Source organism: Crinia signifera, chromosome 7 (assembly GCF_055691185.1).
Source record: "Crinia signifera chromosome 7, ASM5569118v1, whole genome shotgun sequence".
Taxonomy (NCBI): Eukaryota; Metazoa; Chordata; class Amphibia; order Anura; family Myobatrachidae; genus Crinia; species Crinia signifera.
This window is the reverse complement of record NC_139223.1, coordinates 42,065,331-42,080,909: the sequence shown is the minus strand read 5'-3', so window position 1 is coordinate 42,080,909 and position 15,579 is coordinate 42,065,331. Positions and strand designations below refer to the sequence as shown.

The 15,579-nt window shown below is 46.2% G+C and overlaps 1 protein-coding gene across 2 annotated transcripts in view; it reads right to left on the bottom strand.

Moving 5' to 3' along the window:
- Positions 1-1,599: 1,599 nt before the first annotated feature.
- The window catches only part of PRR35 (proline rich 35), a 32,836-nt gene continuing 18,856 nt past the window's right edge, over positions 1,600-15,579 (bottom strand). For both annotated transcript variants that reach the window (XM_083151965.1, XM_083151964.1), the window contains exons 2-3: positions 4,473-6,050; positions 1,600-2,859 (exon numbers count right to left, since the gene is read on the bottom strand). In XM_083151965.1, coding sequence (XP_083008091.1) covers positions 2,223-2,859; positions 4,473-5,959 — 2,124 coding nt within the window. In that variant the 5' untranslated portion in view covers positions 5,960-6,050 and the 3' untranslated portion in view covers positions 1,600-2,222. The remainder of the gene's footprint in view (positions 2,860-4,472; positions 6,051-15,579) is intronic.

Genomic DNA, 15,579 nt, shown 5'->3' with positions numbered 1-15,579 from the left:
AGTGATATTTGGAAAGATGGTGCACTTGCACTAAAACTTTGCTTTCAATATGTAGGCATTTAAGTATATAGAGTAGGTATACTCAGGAAGGGAAGGGGCAGCTGACCTGGGCCCCCATCAGCAGCCTAGGCCTGTGTAATTAGTTCAGACTCCCTCCCCCCCCCCCCCCCCTCGCAGTTCCTACAAAGAGGCGACTACAGCCATAGTACACCCAACAATGGGGATACGGTCATTGGTTCTACAGCAACTAGGTTGACAAGCATTGGGTCGACACCACTAGGTCGACAAGCAGCTAGGTCGACATGGGTCTAGGTCGACATGGGTGTAGGTCAACAGGTCATTAGGTCGACATGTGCAAGGTCGAGAGTCAAAAGGTCGACATGGGGTTTTTCACAGTTTTTTGAGCCGACATGTGCCGACAGGCGGTATTTCATACCCCACCATCCACTAGGGCGTGCTGGGAGAATAGTGTGCCCGAAGCTTTGCGAGCGAAGTGAGTGAGGCGAGGGGATGCGGTACACTTTAAACTGTGTCCATGTCGACTGTGTTGACATTTGGGTAAAAAAAACAGTGAAAAACCTCATGTTGAACTTTTGACTATCGATCTTGCCCACGTCGAACTAATGCGTGTGTCTACCTACACCCATGTCGACCTTGACCCATGTCAATCTTGATTCATGTCGACCTAGACCCATGTCGACCCAATGCTTGTCAACCTAGTTGCTGCAGACCAAATGATCCCAACCCCAACAATGCAGGACCCCTACTACACATGCGCAGTCTGAACCTTGCTATTTTGCGCTGTGTGCCTCAGATCCAACATGAAGTGAATTCAGCCCCATGAGACGGGACACCACCCAGCCCCCCCATGCTAGCACAATACACTTCAGACACTCAGGGCTGGTGTCCAGGGCCGCCGAGAGGTATGCCGGGCCCCGGTAAAACAGTTTTTTGGGGTGGTCTAAATGCAGGAGGCGTGACCATCTCCCACAATTAGGCCAAGCCCCCAAAATGTTTAAGGTGGGTGAAACAAACACTATAAAGTCCAGGGGGGGGATCGTTATTGCCACCCCCACCCACCTCAGCAGCAGCACACACGTACTTACAGCATGTGCTGTGCTAGTGTGCTGACAGCAGGCTCAGCACATACTTGCTTACCCTCTCTGAATGGCCGGGAGTCTCCCGAAAATCAGGTCCCCCTCCCGGCCCCCCGGGAAGGTGGGCAAGTGTTGAATGGCCTAACACTTACCTGCCTCGATTCCTAGAAGGGACTTACTCAGATCTCCCTCCAGTACTCCCCCTGGGAATGGGTCACTGTGTGACGTACCATGACGCGCATGTGCTGTGCCAGTTTTGGGGGATTTTTGCACACGCACAGTAGCAAAAAGCACCGATTTCTGTGAACATCTGTATTGCATATAGACACGTCCGTGCATACTGTACATAGAGAAAGCAACGATCGCAGGCAGTCGCAACCAATTGGTTGTACACGTCTCATGCGCCCAATCACTAGGATGTTTCATATGTGTGAAATCATTTGCATCATCTCCCGGGTTCTGAATCCTGTTATTTGCCTGTAATAAGTGACAGCTGTTCTAATTCAGTGACATGTAACCACTTTTAATAGGTCAGATTAGGAACAAATGTTCTTTAGAATAATGGACAGACTATTGAATTAGTAGTGAGTGTCTTGTGATAGATCTCTTTTACATTGTGCGGCATATCAGTTCAACATATCAGTTACATCTTATTGCACAGATTCCATCTTCTTGTGTTTATATTACAATGAATAGACAATTATGGTAACACGTTCTTCATTCTCCTTTAATAATGAGTTCAGTATATTTCGTATATGTGCTTAGAGTCAAACAAGTGATTGTGTTCCCTTATGCTGATCTTCCCGTCAGGATGCCCTTCCCCATTCATGGGCTTCTGTCACTGAGGGTCCTGTAAGAGCCGTTGGGATACGCCATGGGGACACAGTGTGCCGCAGCTCTCTTGTAACAAGCTGCAAATCTGTCACAGTGTGGTGGCTGAATGATCTTTTTGTTACGCTGAACCGAGAGCACTGTGCTCCTGGTCTTCTCTATTTAACGTCCCTTTGAGTCTTTTGTATACGGCAGTATAGCTGTGGGAGGCCGAGCAGCATCACAAGAGTATTTACCGCCTCAGTGCAAACATAAGCCTGCCGTATGCTTTATATCGCTTTAGTTACAGAGGCATCACACATTCTCCAACTGCAGGCGGCCTCTCCCGAATCCTACAGCAATCCCTCCCCCCTCTTCCTGCATGGCAACCTGTGGCTGCACAGCCCCGGTACCACCGACCCTTCCATCTGGGCAAAGCAGCACACTGGAGTCTGCTTCACATTTGGTGGGGCGTGCGTAACAGGTCACCAGTTCTGGCGGCAAAAGTTCTACTTTAACTACCTGTTTGGGTGGGCATCCGGGGGATGGGGATATTTGTGGTTCTTCTCTCGATGGAATCGTTTCTGGGTCTTCTTTACCCATATCTTCTGCTCTCTTGATAGAAAGGTCTAATGGACCCTCATGAGGGCATGTTGCCTTCTCTAGAGCCTGGTGGATATGTAGGAGCTCGAGTCTTATCTTGCCAAGCTGCTCTCCCAGAGTTCTCTGTCGACTACTGTCCTCAGATGTCAGGTTTGCCAGCCTCTGCTCCACCTTCCCATATTCCTCCAGGGTGCGGGTGAGGTCCCCAATGAGCAGAGATGCGTTGACAACCACCGGATCCGTGTTTTCACTAATGGACTCAGATCCTCGCCTCCTCTTACAGGCAGTCACATCCAGAATGGGGCTTTTCTCATGATAGTGATCAGGTGTCGGTATGGGAGAACAAGTGCTTAAGGAAAGGAAAGAAAGAAACAGAAAATGTTTATGTCTTGTTCTATAAAACGGAGCATGTTAACAAGTGAGACACCACCAACCCTGCTCTAGGCATCTTCTGTAGAACTCGGTAAGCTGCTATTGAGTTTAATGATAGTGACATTGCAAGCTATGAGATACACCTTTTTTATAGTAGAAAGTCTCAAAAAGTGTAAGGTGCTGTTATTAATTTTTTATAGACTATTCCAGACATCTTATGTCTTCCACTGTTTGTCAAAATTAATTTGTTTATCGTTTTTTAGCTGCCATGTTTCTCTCTTTGGCTACACAAGCTGCCACCAGGCTAATTAGCCTAGAACTAACAACTTGGACCTATCAAAGTGTTTATCATTATCAGTTATTTTGATAAATGTGGTAGAAAATGACTGCTATTGGCCTTCAAGGGTGTGCTTTCATCTTTTCTACAGCAGTAACGAACCAGTGTTACCAAAACCAATCAAGCCTCTTGGCCCCATGTGGATGGCCAAACTGGGTAATTTGCACCCCATGCGGCCAGGCTTGGGTTTTCTAATTAGGATCAGTAGGGATCACCTTGGCTCAGTGGAGGCTGAGATAAACAATATATAGAAAAGATAGGAACAGATGCATAAAAATGTGATTTAACCATTATTTGTGTCGAGCGTTCCAAAAACAAAACAAAGACATGAAGGTCCCCATGCAGTGGGCCATATTGTACTGATTCGGTCATGTAGTTGTGGTTGGTCATTGACTTTACAAATTCAAGTTTCGTTTGTTACTTTGACCAAACACACTCATCGATATTTTTGAAATTTTGCCTAAAACAAATGAATTCAACCACAAATTAAAGATCACTTAATTGGATGGTTTATGTTTTCATCATAATCAGCTTGGTCTTTTAATTATCTGCTGTCTAGAATAAATACACTCTCCCATCTGTGGTCGAATGGTACCTGACTGTCATAAGAGGTCTACAAAGTTCTTTAATGTTACCACCATCTACTAGCTTTTCTCAGCTGTATCCCTTTCACCCTCGCAGTAGCTGGACAAAAATGCCAATGTCTGAGGGCCAATTTCATATCGAAGGCTGATAATGCTTACATGAACTTCACACAATTTGCCTGCCTGCCTGCCTCCAGTTATTATTGGCTGGTCCTTACACTTCTAAAGGCCCATACACACTGGGCAATTTTGAGCTCAAAAGCCGCCCAGTGTGTACGGGGCAGCGATCAGCGGTGAGCACTGATGCTTTCTCCTGCATCATTGTTGGCAACCATCGCTTATGAGCGACGGTGTGGATGGCTTTCCATAGCGTCCTGCTATGGAAAGTCGTCCACCCCCTGGGAAAATCATTTAAAGGAGTGAAAATTGCTCTGTGTGTATGTACTGAGAGAATATTCAGCCCAGCGATTTCCCCCATCATCGCTGTCTATACACGCTGGGTAAAATAGCCCAGTGGGTATGGACCTTAAGAACATATGCCCATTTGGACAGGAACATCTATACATTCTGTTTCATGCCATTGTATGTTATTTGTATCCTGGTCCATTCAGTATAAAACATTATTTAATATACTGATGCTTTATAAATAAAGGACAATAATAATTATACCTGTTATGGAATGTTCTTTCTGCTTCATCCAAAGAGGTCGTCTGTTCAATCACCACATCTTGCCCATCTCTTTTCAACCAGGGCTTCCTCTTCGCACATCTTGTAGGACTTGCTTTTTCCCAAGGAGACCCTTCACTGCTCCTTTTCTGAGTTGAGGCTTCATTTGGTCTGGAGGTTTTTACTCCATATGCACCAAGAATCTCTTTCTGATGTTGAATGATTTCTCTCACTGTCTGGGGTAGCCACTTAACTTCCTCCTCTGTTTTGTTGTGGGCCAGGTTTAAGTTTTGCAACTTGTCTGCAGATCCCCAAGAGATTGTGCTGCTCGCCTCTGGAGATTTGAGCTGGCAGGTCTTCAAAGGCTCCACAGATGTCTTTGTCTTTGGAGTAGCAACAAATGTGGTGGCTGGTTGGGCCTGGTTCATTGGCTTTGCAGTTGCCATTTTTGTGTCAGATGTGCTGAAAGCATGCTCGAACAGCAGCGGATAATAGAACCGGGGAAGATAGGAAGACCTCTCTGGGTTTTGCAAAGATTGAATGTGGGAAGAGTGTGAAGGGTGCATTAGTTGCGCTGTGGATGCTAAGAAAGGTAGCTGTGCTGTACCACTTGTCATGGTGGGGTTCAAATATGAGAAGAGATTGGTGTTCAGTGGATAATTGAGACCCAAAAGTGAGAGTCCTTGGTGTTCTTGATAATCAGTGTATGTTGGGGGTGGGTAACAAGGAATGATATTAGGAACACTGCACCCTGCTGATGTTTCTGTTCCACCTTTCTTAAGTGTACTGGTCAACAGCTTCCATTGATCCACGCGAGACGCTCCAAGACTACTGGAAGATTTCCGGGCTGCCTTAGCAAATCTGTGTTCCTCTCTCTCCTTTTCACAGTGTCCTTCTAATGAGAAAACATCTGTTATGATGAACTCTGGCTCACCCTCTTTGGTCAACATCTCCCTTTTGCTCTTGGTTCCGGTAATGCTTGCGCTGGCCTCACTTTTGCCTATAGTGGCCTGCAAAGAGGGAAAGTTCTTGTTTTTCTCCTTCCGAACTTGGTCCACCGCTTCCTCCTCCTCTTCTTCTGGTCTCTCATCCTCTTCCTCCATGAATCTCTGAACATCAGAAGATGCTTTCTCACCAACCTGTCTAGATTTTGTTATGCTCGACCCTGTGGAATCACAAGCCTCCTGCTTCTCCAGATTGCCATCTGTATGCGATTCGGGATGTAGGTTCATTTCGGGGATGAGGAAGTTGTTTTTTTTGTATGGCCAATCTGACTCTATAAGAAGGGACAGAGAGTTTTTGCAGAGGCTGTATTTCATGTGGTTGTACAAATGTGACTTCTCCATACACGTAAAGGGGCACTGAAAACATTTATAGTTATATGGCTTTCCCCACGGCCGGGGGATATAATGTGGTTTCTTGGGCTTGCGTTCCTTATGTTTACAGGTGACTGAGTTCATCTTACATCCAACCTCTTCCTCTTTTGACATTGCTTGTGATGTTATCTACAGCTGACTGTCTTATAAGGTAATGGGTTCTTCTACCCCAATTTACGCAGTTTGTGTCATTCAAGTCGTTAGCCTGCAGGGAGAAATGACATGAGTTTAGATGCCCTTTGCCATTATAACAAGTATTTACCATTATATTGTGACATAGGGCCAGATGTAATAAGCTTGAAAAGTGATAAAATGGAGAGTGATAAACCACCAGCCAATCAGCTCCTAACTGCTATGTCACAGGCAGTGTTTGAAAAATGACAGGTAGGATCTGATTTGTTGGTGGGTTATCACTCTCCATTTTATCACTTTTCAAGGCCTAGTACATCTCGTCCATACTAAGCAAACATATTTCAACACTTAACCCCCTTAAAAATGGTGGGTTTTGCTGGGGCAGGACCCACCACAGAACGTAGGCCGCCCCCCCCCCCCCCCTCCACCTCTGCTCCGGCGTTTGTATGCCCTTGTCACCCCAGCTGCCAGTCACAGCAGCGATCACAGGCTCGGGGATGTTCGCGGTGGCTCGGGGGGACTCGGGTGCCTGAACTCCTGAGCCTGCTCCCCCCGAACATCCCCGAGCCTGCCACCTTCATCACTGCTGTGAATGGCGACTGGCGGCTGGGGAAGCGGCTGGGGAAGCGGCAGGGGAGCTCCGGCGATCATCGCCGGGCATACCACTCAAGTGGTTACTGAGGAGTCTGGTGCAAACAATGGGCCCGATGTAGACTTGATCACTGCTGTGCGTACAGCAGCCAATTATCAATGCATTGCGCATGCCTCTGGGCTGCAATGCCCGTGTGCGATACTGGCCATTGATGAAATCCTGCTACTTTTATTCCTTCGTTAGCCGTTCCTAAGGTGATTGACAGGAGTTTGGCGTTTGGTGGTGGTAACTGGTCATATAATGGAAGTGCCAAGAAAAATGCAGACGTAACTGAATAAACGCAGGTGCCTAGGGAAAATGCAGGCATGCCCAAGCGTATTAGGGGAGGGGGTGTGTGACGCCAGCCCTGGCCTTGACTAGGCTGATTTCATTGCAGCTACCAAGTAAGTCCGGGGCTACGCGGTGCTTGCGTCTTGGGCATGGTTTTGGCCATTTTCCCTCAGCTGCAAATTCTTGGCTCGCCTACACATTTATTTACACTGCGCGCACATTTATCGCAAGGATAAGTCGCTCAGCAGCGATCAGGCTGAATCTGGCCCAATATGTAGGCATACTAATACAGGAAATAATAAGAGAGATATACTTATATTATTATGCAGAAAATTTAAATAATGACAGCGAAGGAAAAAGTGCATAAACCCACATGAAAATAATGATCAAGTGCAGTACAGCCAACTAAACGAAAGCTACACTGTCCAGTCAAACTGCCGACACCAGTATGTCGACGTTTCCTGTAGGCCGAATGCTGGCGCTAGTATCTCCACGTGTTATACATGCTGATAGTCTGAATGTCGACATGTACGCTGTATCGTCATGCAACACATCTACATACAGAAATGCCGACTTGGGCATAATGATGAAATGGTCCTTGTGTCGACATTGTGCTTGTTGTCCGGCACATTTCAGGGCTACATTTACCGAAAAATCAACATTTCTACTATGTCAAGTCAACATTTTGACTTTTGACATTCAGAACATGTCGACATTCTGGCTGTCTTCATTCATGTCGGCATGACATACCACAGCCATACCGAGGAAAGAGTGCCACCTATCAGGTTATGGGCTGTACATACAATGTTGGGGTCAAATTAGGTATTTAGGAAGTGAAAGATAAATTAAAACCCACCGCTGAGACCTCCTAACTCTAACTCGTTGGTTAAGAATTCTCAGTTAGCTCCACTTTTACTCCAGTTCTTCCTTACTCCACTTTCATAAACCCCCCCCCCCCCCCACCCCCCCATGGAGTGTTTCGGTGAAAAAGATGAAAGATGCAGGAGGAAGAGACAGGTGTTTGAGCTGCGGCCTCTGAAAACACTTCTTAACATATCTTCTTGGTCTGTTGGATTCCTCTACCTGCCACAAGATATTACTTCCACTGGTCTGTCAGGCTAGGCACGGGGGGACGAGCCTGAGGGTAACACAGCATCAGGGACTCTGCACCTGTGCATGGGAATTACTGTATCACTGCACAGTCTAACACTGAGGGCAGCCTCTAACCAGCCAGGGGGGAGAGAGACAGGCAGAGAGGAGAGGCAGGAGGGGTGCGGGGAGAGAGGAGACTGACAGAAAAGACTGGAACACGAGCTAGATGGGGGAGAGAGACTCTAAAAGTTACATCAAATGAGCAAGAAGCAGAAAGAAGATATGAAGAGGGGGGGAAGGGGTAATGAGATGGAATACACAGGGGGAGGCTTATCAAATTTTGGAGAGAGATATAGTGGAAAAGTTGCTCCTGGAGACCAATCAGCTTCTACTGCAACTGTCATAGGTGGTGGTCAGTCACCCCTTATGTGGGATTAATTGCGTGACCGGTCATGTGATCAGCAAACTAACCAGTCTGACCTGTGAGTCGCAATGAAGCAAAGTATTTATTGAGCGTATTCTTGAAGACTAGGAAACGAGAATGGCCGGTGCATTCTCACATATACCAGCTCACAAAATGCAATTCAATCCTAATATTGTGCCTTTAAATGTGAAACCACTACAGCTATGGGGGCAGGCTCAGTGTTTCCCGCCAAAACTCCGTAAATTAGGCTTACCGTACTATGCCTTTAAACGGGATGTAGCTGGTTTCTCAACGTACGGAATGGCAGCGGTCAGAAGGCCGGTGCCAGAATCTGGACACCTGTCACCAGGGCCGGATTAAGGGCCTAATGGGCCGGGAGTTGAAAATGTTCAAATACCTATTATGAGAAGTGGAGGCGATACCAATGCCATGTAGGCATGTAGGACCCATACACTATAAGCCCCAATGTCCCCCTATAGATATATAAAAGTGCAAAAATTGCATAAATGTGTCAAATAGAAATGCAATTTCACTACTTATTATTTTATGGCCAACCATGAGGCCAGCTGGTGTCATTATCATGCTGTCATGGTGATGGGCCTATTTTCATGTGTAGGCCTGGAGCTTCAGATCCATCTTCCCCATCTGGGCCAGCCTGTCAGAATACCGGCGCCTGAATCCTAAACATAAGTATACCAGGGACGGCCGCGTTAGGCTGCAGCTGTTGATCAGCCAGATTTTGGCAGTCCGGATGCCGGTGATAGGATTAAGACCGCTGTCATCCTTACTGCCGGTATCCCATATCCAGCCCCTTTAAACCGGGACACTAATTAGACAAGTTCCATAGCTGGCTGACTTCAAGACTGCAGTTCACCCGTTTTTCATAAGCGACATGACCTGCATAATCCACAAGTGCCCCAATTTAAAGGTAGAGTGTGCAGTCCTGCCATAAATGTGTGTATGTGAGGTGTTTACCTTTGGGCGGTTCATGGGGGTCCCCCTGCGTCAGAAGCCAACAAATCATCGCTTACAGGCAACCATCCATGCTGAAGAATCATTGGATCTGTTTTTTTTTTTTTACTGACTTGGTCATGAGCCAATCAGCAACTGGGGGTGGGGCTTCATGGGTGCCAGGAGCGGGGCTAAGCTCAATTTCCTGTCACTTGTTATAACAAATATTCAGTTATAGTATGCCATCGAGTGAGGGAAACATCTGGTCCTCCCCCAATCACTGGCAAAAGTATTTACTAACAGCCATAAACTATCAATGATTATGATTGGTTGATGGCCATCCCTACTGTGTTTCACACTCACACATTGGCCCTTATTGTGATCGGTGCGGCCGGAGCCGATTATGCGGCCAGGACCGTGCGTGCGAAACCCCGCCTTCCATACGGATCGCCAACTCCGTCCGTATGCGGTAAGAAGCTGGCCGAACGGACCGCACGTGTATTTTTCACGGAATACGCCTCCTCCATCTAAGGGAACCTCCCCCATCATTCGATGGTCTCAGACCATCGAATGCAGGACCGAGTGCTCCACCAGCTCCCGCAACCTCAGACCACACGGACATTTTTCCGTGCAAAAGCAGGGATCTGGACGGGCAGCTGACATCCGGCGATGTCATATATCCGCCCCCTACACGTGCGTCACGGCTGCATTACCATATGTACGCCCAGCGTTTTCATGAGAACGCCCATGAAACGCGGGGCGTATGCATATGGTAATGAGCCCAAATAGCCCTTCACGCCCCTCTCCACCCCCTGTTCGGATTGTTCACATATCATGCGGGATTTGGCCGTACGCCCCGCTCGCACATGCGCAGAGACGCCTCTGCACATGCGCAGACACAAAACATCATCGGGCCGAACGCACGCGGATTTATCCGCACCGATCAGAATAAGGGCCATTATGTGTGACTATGTTGTACTATTATTGCAATCTGTACCCAATTTTCAGTAGGTCAACAATGTTATTTATCTGTAGTTACTGTGTACTTGCATTACACAAACCGCTTTCCATATTTCTCTAACATATCACACTATACTGCAAATCTCTGTCTGAGGCAGCATAGACTTACTCAGATGTTCGATGGTCAACCGATGTGTTTCCGATGTTTCGCTTTTTATACAGAAGCGGCGGAGGCAACATGCCGACAGTGTCGGCTAAGTCATTAGCATATTGTTACAACTGCACCGTGAACAAATCGAAACTGCAAGTGCATTTTCTTACATGCCTGAATTTAGGGCCTATTTGTATGATTTCTGTGAATTGGCCTTTTGTGGTAAAGCGCCATATAGATATAATAATAACTAAGATCATTTATTGAAACTGAAATAAAGGCTAACATAATGCAATGTACAGTACATTGATGGTGGCTGTAATAAAGTGTAAAATGACTATATTCGTCACACACACAAATGTTTATGGTATAATGAGGGATGGACAGGAAAACATTTCTCTTGCGGCCTGGAGCAGCAGAATCTTCCACCCTGGACGCAGGTCAGGACGCGGCACCAGTGCCCAGCACAGGAGCCGGCGAGACCGCACACTGAATCCGAGCTGAGCTGTCAGAGACAGCGTAGGGAGCCTTGGAGAAGACTCCTGGAGAGGGCTGCTGTGTTACTGCACACAGATTGCACCCGGGGGGTGGCACGGATGTTGGTGGGGGAGGACATGCCTATTTCCTGCAGCAGCTGCTGGTGAGAGAGCCTGGTACAGACCCATTTTTCATATTCCACAGTTTGATGCCACAGGCTGCTCCCAACTACTACCAAATGGTGCAGCCTCCTGTGTATGGGGCCCCTGGGGTCAGACGAAGATCCCTGCGGGAGCACAGACTGCTGGTTACATCTTGTGCACCAACTTTGAGAATATTGCTAACCCTCTCACTGCCATTACCCACCAATCATCATATGCAGGGCAGAGAGACACACAAATGTACATGACAAGCTCCAAATGTCTAAAACTAGAATTTCATTTCAAAGTTCTTGATTTTAGATTTTTTTTCATCACTTTCAATTTGATTATTGCAAAAAAAAAATGTATTTGACTTTATAGTATGTACTGATAAGTGGTTGGGCGTTATCGATATTTCCGATGGTGCAGTATTTGGGTTAGGCTGCACATATCTGTTGAGGGTTGTGGGGGAACCTGCTTGGGAGTTATGTAAGGATAGGTGCATAAATGTTTCATACAATTGTAAGATGAAGGACTGGAGAACACTTGAAGCTGTTCCCGCGCACACAAGCAGGACTTGTTACTGGCTCGGAGAGGCAGAACTGAATTCATTCTTATACTGTGTACACACGGAGCGAGTGCGGTGCGATGCGATACCGATGTGATCTGCATACAACTTTGACTATATAGTGCAGATCTGCATTGTATAGTCAAGGCAGCCAAGACTTTCTGCTCGTGCATCAGGATCACAAGGGTAAAAAACCCATGCGATCTGCATGCCATCCCGATGAGATTTTGACACCATTATGCTGGGTACACACCAGGACGACAAGGGTCCGATCCCGTCAATCTAGATCCAATTCCCACCAATTGGATGTAGATTGTGTGGATTGGTCCCTTTCCTGTCCTGGTGTGGACCGATACCGATCTGATGCGCGGTCCCGCGGGTTGGTCGTTCCTCAGATCCTACCTACTGGAGGTAGGATCTGAATAACGACCATACTCCTGGGTGCGGGTCACCATCGGATCGGACCCGCTCACAGTGCACATCGTGAGCGGGTCGTGCCCCCCCCGCATCATCGTGAGTGGATCAGAAGAAACACTGACGACCCGCTCACATCGTGCATCGTGAGCGGGTCGTCCTGGTGTGTACCCCGCATTAGTCTAAGCTCGTTTTACAGCAGAAACGCGAGGCCACTGGCAGATACTCCTGTCCCCCCATTGCTGCCTTATGTAAGTACGGGATATGGTCGCTAGGTCGACACTATGAAGGTTGATAGATAGGTACAGTGTCCGTGACGACGTACATCGAAATTCGGGACAAAAATGTGGAAACCTCATGTTGACCATCCCATTGTCAACCAGATGCTTGTGTCAACTTTCCCATTGACGGCCTGATGCTTGTGTCGACCTTCCAACCCTGTCGACATTAGCCATGTCAAACTATTTCACGTTTCGACCTAAGTCATGATTTTATATAATGGATTGGTAAAACTGTGGCAGGGCATGCTGGGACGTGTAGTTCCACAACAGCTGGAGGGCCCTGAGTTTGACACCACTGCTGCGCAGGAAGGTACACACGCACACACACACACACAAAATAGAGAATTGTTTTAGTTTAGTTACTAGAATGGCATAGGCTGCAAATAAATATTACCATTTGGTAAATCCCAGTTATTGGCAGCGTAACAAGACTGATATTTCCCACTTGATTGTGAGTCCACACTTCTTTATATGGTATCTGATATCTCATGGTTTAATAACTTACAAGACATTACTAGATAGATATCAATAAGCACAGACTATGGGGTAGGTCGTACTCGTAAGTTCCATTATACTTCAATGTCATTCAGCAGATATCTCTAAAGCTGGATACACATTACACGATAATTGCAATCATCAGCATTATTTTTGTGCATATTGTTTAGTGTGTACAGTATATCATTAACGACGCGCATACCCCCTCTGTTGTCTGGACATGCAGTAAAATCCTGACTACTGCTGGAGTGTCCCTCTTCCTTACTGGGGCTGGAGGTAGATTCGCCAGCACCTGCCAGCCGCCGAAAGGGTGCGCGCACGTCCCCTTAATACAGAGCTCCCCACCGCTTCGCCGCCAGTCCCCGCCACCTGATCCCACCTCCCCACTCAACCCCCCCTAACCCTGTCTGTCTCCCTGAAACAGAGATGGGCAGGGTTCACGTCCCCGGCCCCCAGGAAACTGGGACGCGCGTGCGTGTAGGACGCACATGCGTCCCAGTCAGATGTAGCGAAGGCCCCCCAGTGGGGGCAGTCTGGCGAGCCCCAGCACTGAATCAAGAACAGCTATACTCCTAGATGTGGCCACTGAAAATCGTTTAATGTGTAGGCACACAATGATTTGCTTAGGGAAGGGATGGGTAACCTTTGGCTCTCCGGCTCTTGTTGAACTATAAATCCCAGCATGCCCTGCTACAGTTTTGCCAGTTGGCCAGGCCAAAACTGTTGCAGGGCATGCTGTGATGTGTAGTTCAACAACAACTGGAGGGCCAAAGGTTCCCCATCCCTGACACAGGGAGCTCAGTCAGATCTTAGTGCCCAATTCAGAGCTGTTTTCTGGGCATGATGGTTAGTTAATTAGCTTATGACACAAAAGGGACCCTAGTGGGTGAGTGTGTGTGTGGTAGGAGATTAATATCGTAAGCCCCAGTTTCCAGCGTATATGATTTGTGGTATATAAAGAAGCTAAAATATACCATAATATCTGCAACAATTGCAATAATATTAGTGTCACCCTTGGCCCAATTTGGAAAGTCTTCCCACGATCTGAAATCTAGGATAATGTGGAATTTCCACGGCTTAGCTAGAATGACTGCCTTTATTGTGAGTTAGCACCGCTTGATAGCTTAAGCAATGTACAAATCTTATAGTTACTGTCTCTCATTAGCCTCACACAGGATGGTTTATGTTTCATGATGAAAGAGAGAAAATATGTTATTTCTATATACAGTATCTAGCGATGGCTGCCTCTTGGTAACTAGAATAACATTATTTATCTCATTAACAATTAGATTGCTCAGTTTGATTGTGTGTGAGTTTGATTTAGAAATAACTTCTCCAGCCAACCAGATAGTTAGACATATGTCGTCATTATATATATATATATATTTTTTTAATTAATCGTTTTTATTGAAGTTTTATGAAGATAATAAAACATTTAACATGACAAGCATAATATCCAACATATCAAGGATTGATTCATTTGCATAGTCAATGGGTATAGAGTGGGGGGGGGGGGGGGGGGGGAATGTAAAAAGGAAAGGAGAGGGGGGGGAGTATTGCAAGGTACATTACACAATAGGACTTACTCGTGTACATATCCTATTAATACAGACATATCTTTATTATAAGTTATAGAAGTAGCGATCTGATATCAGTAACAAAAACAAGCACGAACGGGGGAGTGGCTTCCGATGTATCTATCACTATGAGGTAGAAGATGCGGAGTGTAGGCTATGTGATTGCGAAGTCTGAGTAGGATCCGTGTTTTGGTGTATAAACCATTTAGCCCATTTATTTTTGGTAAGAGTAGAAGTGGGGTTATATGGGCTAGGAGTCGTTTCAAACATGAGGTTTTTATGGATTTTGGCTTCTATACTTTGAATGGAAGGGATAATTGGAGTTTTCCATTGCTGGGCTATAGCGGCCTTAGAGGCAATAAGTATATGGCCGAGAAGGTAGCTATCTGCTTCAATAACATGTGGGTGACAATAATGAAACAAAGCAATCAGAGGACTCAGGGGGACATGATAGCCCAGTACCTTTGAAATTAGATTGTCATTATATTTTTAATAAATCAAACACAAGATTTAAATCAGAATAATGTTTATGGCAAGTGCATGTCGGAACCTAAACCTGGTGTATCCGAGCTTACATTGTAGTCATCTAACAATAATCTTCTATCCAAACACATCCGTGCATCTATCTATCTATCTATCTATCTATCTATCTATCTGGTATGGGTGATAGGGTCAACAGTCAATAGGTCCACATTGACACAAGCAATAGGTCGACATGAAACAATTCAACATGACTTTTATGGGGTTTTTGTGTCTATGGCAGCATAAGTCGACACGGACTCGTTGCGCTCGCCATGCTTCGGGCACGGTGCCCCGCTATGCTTGGCACAATATTATAATCTCACTCTATGCCTACTTGGATAGTAAAGTATGAAAAACCTCCTTTTCCATGTCGATCTATTGCTTATGTCGATCTGTTGACCATGTCGCCTTTTTTTATGTGTCGACCTTTTGCCTGTCGACTAATAGTGGAAGGAGAGTTGACCTATCAATCACATTCACTATCTATCTATCTGTCTAGTTTGAAAAACATTGGGCCAAATATCGGGAAAAAAATCAGAAAGTGAGAGATTATGGGACAATTTTTCCATTTCCATTCCTATCTAGAAAAACACATCAGTGCAACTGTCTATCTTGAAAACCCATTTTA